Here is a 10,589-nt window from a genome sequence, read left to right on the forward strand (position 1 = left end):
GTTTAATATAATAAAAAATGACATAGAAATCTGACAATTTGTTTTGGTGACATCTGTTAAATCTATGGTTTATTATTCAGTTGCTTAAGCCAAATCGTAACGAAAGTTACACGATTGAACAGCACAAGACGTGTACAGCAGAACCCGAGGCAGTCTATTCCTCGCAGTGCACAAGAATTCTGCCTTTCGCAGATTTCAACTTGGTGAATTTTGAGTCAAAACATGGGCCTACACCAGTACAAGATTCAACTGATCCAGAAGCTCAAAGTTCATGAACATAGACAACGTGTTAGTGAGGCTGTCACCGTCAACAGCGAGTGCTACATAACGATGATATCTAATTTCTCATGGGCAAAATTGAACCATATGGACCTAGACAGCATTTGGTACCAGCAGGATGGCGGGCGCTACGTGCCACACAGAAAACACCACGATTGACATTTTGCAAGAACGATTTGAGAGTAAGATTATCTCTCGCATGGGTGATTTGAATTGGCCAACAAAATCATGCGATTTGACCCCACTGGGACTCTTTCCAGTGGGATTTCTTGAAATCGCAGGCCTATGCAAATAAACCACAATCGAGAGATACCCTAAAGTTGAACACAACAGAGGCCAGTAGGATCTATACGGAAGAGTTATAGAAAATTAGACTACTCGGATCTGTGTCACCATAAGAAGCCGAGTCGGGTATTTCAATGCGCCTTTCGAACAAAAAAATAATTTTGTTAATACTTTAAACAAAGCTTGTTTTATTCCATTTCAAAATCTACCCATTCCTATTGAAAACACTTTTTTACTTGTGAAAAATCGAGGTCAACATTCGCCAAAGAATCACCAAATCCAGTGGTTGAAGATAGAAAATCTCTTTTCCCTAAACTACTTGAAATCAAAAAAGAAGGAAAAAGAGTATAGGTACTTCAAATTAGATGAAACTAACAAATAAAAATATAGTTACAAGAAAGACGAAAATCACAATAGTTAGATCAAATGACATTATCAACAAAATTTTAACTAATCGGTAGAAAAAGAAACACGATATTCAAAACAACGCAGTTCCAACTATAATGAAACAAACAACAACAAATATCAATTTACATATACCAGCATTCGACTTTACAAGACAAAATACTTCCGAAGCCTACCGATTACATTGGAAAGAGTATATCAAAATCCGCCCTACGAAAATAAGCAAACAGAGAACATTACAATTAAAAATCGACAAAATACACTAAGAATTTTTGCGTCCTTTTAATATCAGGACACTTTCTTCAGACGAAAAACAGGAAGAATTAAGATCAGAATTGAAAAACTTATATTGCGATATAATAGGACTAGCCGAACTAAGACTGCTTGGACAAAGACTAATTAACAACGACAACGATATCCTCTGCTAATAAGGTGAAACTAAAGGACTCTATGGAGTAGGATTTCTGATCAAAAAAGAATTAAAAGACAGGATAATTAACATCCGAAATCAAAATCGGGAAATCATTTTTCAAAAATAATCATAGCAGTAAATGGACGTGGATCTCATCGAATGGAAAGAGTAAAAAACAAAATAAAGAAAGAAGAAGAAATCAAAAAATCTATTTTAACTCTTAAATAGTTCTTTATCAAATAATAATTGCCTATGACGAAAATATAAAGCCAAAGATCAGCTTTTACAACAGTCCAACAATGACCATCGAAATAAACTTGACAATCTAGAAAACATTATAGTGGTTTATACCACCACCCCTGCCATTGGATTTCATGTTTCTAAAGCTTTTAGAAGTGTCAATTTTTACTCAAACCTTTCTTAAAAAGTTAATTAATATATACCAATATAAGAGCTGATTTTTAGTGAAATTTCAAGGTTTTACGACGACGGGAAGTGATTCAATATTTTGATGATGAACTGTAAGGAAGTCAGTTCAGGTTTTTTCTATTTTTTAAGTATTGTTGTATCTCAAAAAATATTTGAGTTGTCATCAACTAAAGCTTAGTAACTATTTATTTATTCAGCTTCATAGAAGCTGTAACTTAACTTAACAATTTTTTTTAAGTTCTAGTTATCAGTTTTCAACATTAATGCACAAGAATAAACAATTTTAATTTTATTAGATTTAAAAAAGGGACGAGGATTACGGACTCAAAAATTGAAAAGTAAAGGGTATCTTTCAGATTGAATTTGGAAATGTTAAAGTCGAAGAATAGCATAGCAGCATTGCAGTGACGAAGAATTCTGGACATTTGTTCAAAGTGCCCGTAATTAGTGCGGTGACAACGGATATAGAAAAGGGAGACAGGTCGCGGATTCCGAGGGTTAGTGTTAAAATGAATTTCACTCAGGAGTGCTGGGGAACCTATATTGCCCATTAACAATTGGTGAGGAAATAATATATGAGGGTTCCAAACCTATCAGTTTTAATCGATCGGCATAAGAAGGCAAGTAGCGATGTATCATCCCAGTAGAGGAAAAGTTAGGCAAATCGAATGAAACTTTGAGCATTTTCAATTCTAATGTCCGATTTCATAACCAAGCACTAAAAGCACTTTTATCTGAAAGCTTTTTAAATTTTACAAGGCCTTTAAGTTTTTTCAGTTTCACCAAGCATAAAATGGGAAATTTCAGGGATATTTTTGTTAAAATAGAGTTCTCTTCACAACCCTGTAAAAATAAAACCCCTTTTTTCTTTCTATTATGCGAATTGTGTGGAAAAAAAGAAAAAACATTATATGTTGAAATGATACGAATCGCTTTGGAAAGTGGGAAAGTCATTTTTAAGGCAATATCATCATAGTCTGAAAAGGGTTTCTTGTGACCGCGGAATACTCTTGAACGTCGAAAAACTATAATGTTGTTCTTCTTCGTCAGATGAAGATGACCAATCTAATTAAAAATTAAAATCATAAAAATGATATTATCAATAGTAATGTAATGCTAAATTTGTTTACATATTCATTCGGTATCTCCAAATATTGAGAATTCAAATTTTACAAAACAAAAAATCAGCTGTCAAACTGTCACATTAATTTTTTAATGACACTTTTAAAATTTAATAAACTAAAAATGGGCATTTAGTTTTAAAAGGTGTTTAAAAGCTCTTTTACGTTAAAAACGGTCTATAATTGATGATTTCAGATTTATTGCCTTGTTTATGAATCGCAAATATAAATGAATCTTTCCATATAAGAGGAAACACACCTCGAGAAAGAGAAAGTTTAAGAGTTCAGTTAGAGGCCTTGACAGAGAAAGCACACATTTTCTTAGAACAATTGATGGGACGCCATTAGGACCAGGGCTACAGTTTTTGAGGCTTACGACTTTGGCAAGTACCATTTCTTCAGTTATTGTAAAAGATCAAAGAGAGGTTTGATTGCGACCATCTAAATAACTAAAGTAGAGAGGAGCACGATCATGAAGATGTTCAGTATAGGATTCGCTAATGTATTTAGTAAATAGGTTTGTTATAGTTTTTGGATCTGAGGAGATTATGTTGTAGAAACTCATCAGATTTTCGTTTGACATTTTTATAAACTTGAAAAATGTAATTCCACCATCAAAATAAAAAAGTATTGAAAATTTACATTTCTTGACTCAATTGGTTCTGGAATTAGATGGTGTTCGAAAATGGGACGAGTTTGTTTAGACTGTAAAAGGAGAATAGCACCTGAAGAGTAAGAAGGATGAAGTATATGGATCAATGTTTTCTGGCGTTCGTTGCCATTTTTTATTTTAAAAAATAGTTGTTTTTTTTCAAGAAAGTGTTTGCCTGACATTTTCTTGATACTTTGTAATAATAGGTTTATTTTAAGCGAGTCTATTTCATTTCGATTGACGATTTGCGATTTGAACGACCTGTTTTTTTTATTTATTTAACTTTAAGCAACTTCGTTTATTTTTGAATATTTCAATACACAACTTAAAATTATTGCAAGCTTTTCATTTTTAACTTTAAAGGGTTTCAATTATGAGTTTTCCAGGTTATGCGCACTCTCTAATTCTCCTTTTTAATATTTTCATATTAAGTTTTCTGTTTTTTTTTTAGGTACTTAAACCTTTTACTCAAAAACACAAAAATTGTAAGGGATTGAGCACAAATAAGAAACAGTAAATATTTATCTTCCCAGAGCAAGTAATTGTAATCGGTCCGATTTGTCGAAGTGAAAATTTTGAAATTTCTCGACGTTTCAAGGTCAATGGAGTCTAATTAAAAGAAGAAAATTGTCTGTGTGTGCGTCCGTACGTTCGGAAGTTTTTTTTCGTCATCTTTATTTCTAGTACCAGTCGAGATATCGACTCCAAATAAATTAAGTTATACACATAATAACGCAGAAAGATGCAGGAAGGACTCACAACAAAATTGAGTTGGTGTTTTTTGTTTCCATTGCAAATTTTGGCCAACAAAAAAAATCCCACGAACCAGTAAAGTTGGCGACTTGAAAATTTTGAATTATATATCGTTACGTGATACCAAACTAATATAATTTTGAAAAAAAAGTCAACTTTTTATAAATCATAAGCAACGAAGAATAACGTTTTTTACATCTGGTACAATTGTAAGCAAAATTGAATTGACAGTTTACTACAAAAAATAGAAACCTACAAAAATCATTACCTACTAAAAGTTTGTAAAAATTGATTTTCGACATAGATAACTTTTCAAATATAAAAAAATATTCGCTTCAAACTAATTGGATCTAATTAAAAACGCTTTAAACTACTTTGTATTATTTTTATTAAAATTGAACGGTCATATTTTTTTTTATAAAAACACAAATCTAAATCTAGAAATTCTACTAAAATTGTTTTTCGACTAAAAATCTCGTTAACAAAAACAGATTTTGAAAGAAACTGTTTCATGATATGCAAAATATTGTAGGTAATTTAATATTTTTTATTGAAAAAATCAACTGACAGCTTTTTTAATAAACATTGAAAAACTCCAAAAAAACTAAAAAATCATAATAAATAACTTTCGACTCAAGTATTAGGAGTTTATCAGTGTAATCCACATCATATCCTCTTTTATTTTAATACGATCAACTCACTTAACATAGTTCTTATACTTAATACATAAATCGAGTTTAAGTTGATTGTTACAAGTAATAATTAAAATGAGATTTATTAGCTTTAGAAAGAAACATCTGTGAGTCAAGTAGAGGCTAGGCTACTGAGAAAGCCTTTAGTGAAAACAAAAACTATTGGAGTAATAATTTTTAAAAAATCCTTTTTTGATTTTATAGCATGGTTCAATGTCTTTTTATGAAGTAATATACATATACATATGTTGTGACACAACACAAGCGTATTAATTTCTGGATAATAATATGAAACATTTCCATTAATCGTGTCATGAAACACGCCTTGGGTCACGTCACACGTGTTGTACGTGCTTCAATGATCTGAACCTCAAATAAATAAAGAAAAATGACTGCTTAGAATGTTGTATTGGATTATGAATTAAGAATCAGGATTTATTTCTTATCATCATCCTAAAACCTACATTAAAAATTGGGCTACATGAATATAAAACAAAAAAACATGTAAGAGACACGTTCTTGGTTAGTTTTGGAATAATCCCATAGTCCGATTAATTCAAATATGCGCTGGCATTCCTTTTAAAATTGAAGAATGATTTGGAGATTATTGTGTTGTATCTTAGTCACCCTTATGCAAATGTCTATGATATGATATGGACTATGTATGTATGTGTAATGTTTAAAACTTTTAAATTGAAAAGTGCCTGCAAATGTGGCAGAGGTGCATCTTATTTACTATTATCGGGCTTTCAAACCAATTAACTAGTTATTATCTTTCATGTGATTAGGAAACTTTCTTTTTCAGTGACCAATACAATATCTAAAAATATGCCTACTTTTATGTTTTTGTTTTCAGTTTGTGCAGTGGTATCGTATTAGTTAAGCTAAAAATAAGTTAGTTGTATATTATAGGTGCAACTATATATTCGTTAAGCTATGAATCCTAGTTTTTCTAACGTCACTCAATAAAAATGAAAACAACATCAATATTAATATCAACTAAAATTAAAACCAATTTTTTCAATTTGAGTGTATAGTTTTAATTAAATAAATGCATATCTACAAAAAGTTATTATAAACCAGTCAATATTTAATTAGGAAATTGATTGCTACTAATAAAAAAATTATATAATATAATTATTGTTTTATTAAAGTGCATGTTCTGCATGTTTTGCAAGTTGTACCAGCTTTTGTTCATTGCCATTTTGCAAAATGTTTTTCCTCGTAAACTTAGTGGTATTTCTGTCTTCACCCTCTTCAATAAATTCAATTTTTTAAAAGGAAGAGATGAAACACTTGAACAACTCATGTTTTTTCACAATCTCAATCATCTTAAACGTTTGGCTTGTTAAAATAAAATTTGTTTAAAGGTTCTTCCAAATAATGATTAAAATTGATTATTCTAAAGGGAAAACAGAAATACATTATATCTTTCAGAAGAGAACAATTTAAATAATCGAACTTTTGATACATTACAAAATAAGACCTATTAGTCGGAATTACCAACTGTTGACTGCACCATTCCATCTACTGCTATCATAGGAATAATTGTGCAGATGCCTTATGGATTTAGCTAATTGCTATAAGGTAAAGTAGCCATTCCGAAATTTTAATTTTAACAAATCGTTTAAAATAAGGTAAATCATCTCTTAAGCTTAGTAAATTGCTAAAAATGGATCATACGTTCGCTGCCACCATACAAAACTTTTTTGGTCACCCAGGTGTTTTATTGCACAAAAGTGTTTGTTTAGTGTTTATAAATAGTTCAGTGTTTTTTGTTTTGTGTTTTGTCAATTTTTGAGGGTTTTACGGGCGTGAATACCGGCGGGTCACATGGCACCTGACGATTATGAAATTCATGAGGTGCAATGTGACCCGCCGGCGGTCACAGTTATTTTCGTGTTTATTTTTCCCCTTTGAATTCTCTTGTCAAAAAGTTTTTATTTATAATTCACAGATTTGATAGAATAGATTCCAATTGATATTGAAGTTTATCCACTTTGCAGACAACTCTTCTCTAAGTGCTAACCGCTTAGGAAAAGTAAGTATACTTATACTACCATAAATCCAAGAGAAGTTTTGGGAGTTGATGAATCGATGGCCCCTTGGCGTGGTAGACCCAAATTTCGGCAATATAACCCAGGCAAATCACATAAGTAAGGTATAAAAGTGTATAAACTTTGTGATCCAGTCGGGTACACTTACACCAGTTCCGTATATGCAGGAAAAAAAATGACTCAGGTAATCAAAGGAGAAAGTCTACCCAAACTAGTACACACTTAACCCAAATTGTCTTGGACTTGGCTGAAAAATATCTAGACAGTGGTAGATTGCGACGGATAATTTCTACACATCTGTTTCCTTAGCCAAAGAATTCCTTGGACGTCAAACTTATATTATCGGTACTCTACGCAGTAACAGACAAGAGAATCCTAGAGATGTTACTAATGACAAGCTAAGAAGAAACGAAATACAATGGCTTGAAAGTTCGGGTATTGTTGTTGATAAATGGAAGGATAAGCGCGATGTCCTAATGCTGAGCACAAAACATGGATCGGAGGAAGTTGCAACTGGAAAACGTGATAGAAATGGTCAGGAAACCAAAAAAATTTAAATGATCGTTAATTACAATCATCCCAAACAAGGTATTGACATATCCGATCAAATGGCTTGTTATTTTACGCTTCTGCGAAAAACCATAAGATGGTATCACAAAATAGCTTTTAAGTTCCTTCTTTCATCATCAGTTGTAAATGCGTTGGTACTTCATAAATAAAATAAAAGCCGTTCGATTTTGACCTTCACAAAGTCGATTTGCGAGGCTTTGTGTAACCCTGCCTTCGAAATCAATGCATGGACATCTAAACCAAAGCATGTTTTAATGAAACCGATGTCAAGAATTCTAGACACAAAATTCGAAAACGGTGTGCAGATTGCTATACCAGTATATCCGCAAATGAAGGCAGAACCACTGCAGTAAAGAAGGCGAAGAAGGTGACTACATTTTGCACAACTTGTAAAGGAAATCCTCCATTTTGTGTAGAATGTTTTAGCAAGCAGCAAATGTAAAAAAAATGTATTAGATATAAGCCTTATAATATACATATTTCTAGCATTCAAAGTGAATTTCAATATTTGATTATATTATTTTCAATTTTTTTATTTTTTTTTTCAATAAAATCAACCCCAAATACCTTTAAAAAAAATGGGTAAAAATCAATATGTTTTTTTTTTGTCTAGGTGCCACTGAAGAAAAATGAGTATTTTCACAACGGGCCTTTTATACCGGCCGGCGGTACACATAGCCTCTCAAGGAGTAAAAAGTGTGCCCACCCGGCGGGTCACATGGCAGTGAACGTGTTAAACAATATATATACGGCCTCTAACAAATCCCAACGCACTACGCAGTATCTAGTTTTATTAAGAGATCGAAACGTAATCTTTAACTTCCCACATGAATTTATTGAAATCGGTCCGATTTTTTGATTTGACATTTTTCGACGTTTTAAAGTTTAAAGAGCTGTCTATGTGTGCGTGTGTAAGGACCTTCGTACATCCGTACTTTCGGGATACCATTTTTGTCGTCCATATCTCCAGAACCAGTAGAGATGTGGACTTTATATAAATTGTACGATACAGATAACAACACATCATAAATTTGAAAAAATGATAATTTTGGCTAACCCCAAATTTGTTACGAACTAATAACGCTAGAAAGAGTAAGGTTTTTGGGATCTGTTAAAATTTGGAGACAAATCGAATCGAATTGTAAAAATTGATTTTTGGCTCAAATATCTTTTCAAACATTTTAAATATTGGCTTCAAACTAATTTTAAATTATAGAAAATATTACATTCAGTAAAAATGCTGAAAATTAATATTCAAATCTTGATATCTTGTGAATAAATGCAGTAATTGTCTTCAAAATGATTTCATTCTGTGCTTAATTTTATTTTTGAAGTAAGATATTGTTCTTAGAAAAATCTAATCTCTATTTGTTTGTATAAGAAATACAAATTTTCAAGAAATGCTTCTAAAATTGGTGAATTTTAAAATCAAAAATAAAATTTAAAATCAAACTTTTTCAATATACAGAAAATATTGATGCAATTTTTTAAGAAAAAATCAACTTACAACTTTTTTAACTAAGTACTAAAACCCACAAAAAAAATGATAAGAAAGGGTTTCCGACTCAAGTATTAGCAACACAAAGTAAGATATTGGCTTCAAATTATTAGCTAAAAATATTGAATATTTTGTTATAGTTTAAAACAAGACAAATCATCAGACGCAATGAAAAGTTATCAACGTGGGTTTCATTTTTTTTTTCAATTTGTAATAGTAGTTTGTTAAGGTTTTTATTTTTTTAAAAGGAGAACTATTAATTCGATTTTGCTTAAAACATTAAATGATAAAAATTGGTCAGTTTTTTTGATTTGTCAAAAAAGCTGTTAGTTTTATTTCTTTTCACACGTGACACTAGCGTCATTGGTTCACTTTTCACTTTGTTATAAATTGCTATATTAAATACAAAAAATCACCCACTCAAATTTTTGAAAGTCCTTTCTTCATCTTTCGATGTTTTATTTCGATGTTATTGTCAAAATTTTCAATTGGACAATTCGAACCGATTGCAATAAAATAAATGTTCATTGAATGAACCGTTTTAGTATTAAGTTAAATGTGTCTTAATCTCGAATTTTAATGAAATAAAATGTTTAAAATATATCAGGGACATATACGAGTAGACCGACAATTTTTGTCAATTTGTCACTTCGAATGGTTTCTCATTAAAGTTAATTTTGCTGCCAGAACCCACAACCACCGAGTATTTCCCTTTCTCACCTATAAGCCAATTTCAACTGATCCGCAAGCGAAATTCCGAATGTACCCATAATAATCACGTCGGCCCGCGCACTCTCCGTTTGTTGCAAGCTTTCTTGAAACTTTTGTTTCCGTCAGGTATTCCAGAAATTTGTTAAAAAACGTTTTCAATATCGCTAGTGGCTACAAATTTTCACTTAAATGAACTAGAGTAATACACAAACTTTTCAAGCGTGTCTTGTGCGAGAGTAGATACCTTTTCTACTGAACTGATTAATGAGTTCTGATGATGCTTACAATTATTACGGTTTATTGGCAGAACATTTTATTGATATTGCTTTAAGAAATAAGATGTTATCGTAGTCGAAGTATTGTTGCTATGATTAGTTAAGGCATCATAACTAGTTCTATTATCAAGGCTATCGAGTTGTTGATCAAATGGATATATTAATTTAATTAATTGTACTCAATGTAATGCACAAAAAACAAAAATTAAGTTTCACTGTGATTTCCCTGGCGGTCAACTTTTTTGTACTTAAAAAATGATATGAATCATGAAATATTGTAACTTTGAATGTGCAAGACCATAGTATATTTTACATAAAACTTTGTTTGAGCAGTATGGTTTAATGAGATACATTTTACTAGCAATTAGACACATATGTGATTTTAATGTTTGAAAATGATCTTTCCAGTTCAACTTATAGTCAATCAACACTCCTAAATACTTAAAGCTT

The 10,589-nt window shown here is 31.3% G+C and overlaps 1 protein-coding gene across 1 annotated transcript in view; it reads right to left on the minus strand.

Annotated features, from left to right (window-relative positions):
• The window catches only part of LOC129944803 (uncharacterized), a 29,691-nt gene extending 19,346 nt beyond the window's left edge, over window positions 1-10,345 (minus strand). Inside the window, 1 exon segment of the mRNA XM_056054469.1 lies at window positions 9,874-10,345. Coding sequence (XP_055910444.1) covers window positions 9,874-9,923 — 50 coding nt within the window. The 5' untranslated portion in view covers window positions 9,924-10,345.
• Between the last annotated feature and the right edge of the window lie 244 nt (window positions 10,346-10,589).

The sequence above is a fragment of the Eupeodes corollae genome, chromosome 1 (assembly GCF_945859685.1).
Source record: "Eupeodes corollae chromosome 1, idEupCoro1.1, whole genome shotgun sequence".
NCBI lineage: Eukaryota > Metazoa > Arthropoda > Insecta > Diptera > Syrphidae > Eupeodes > Eupeodes corollae.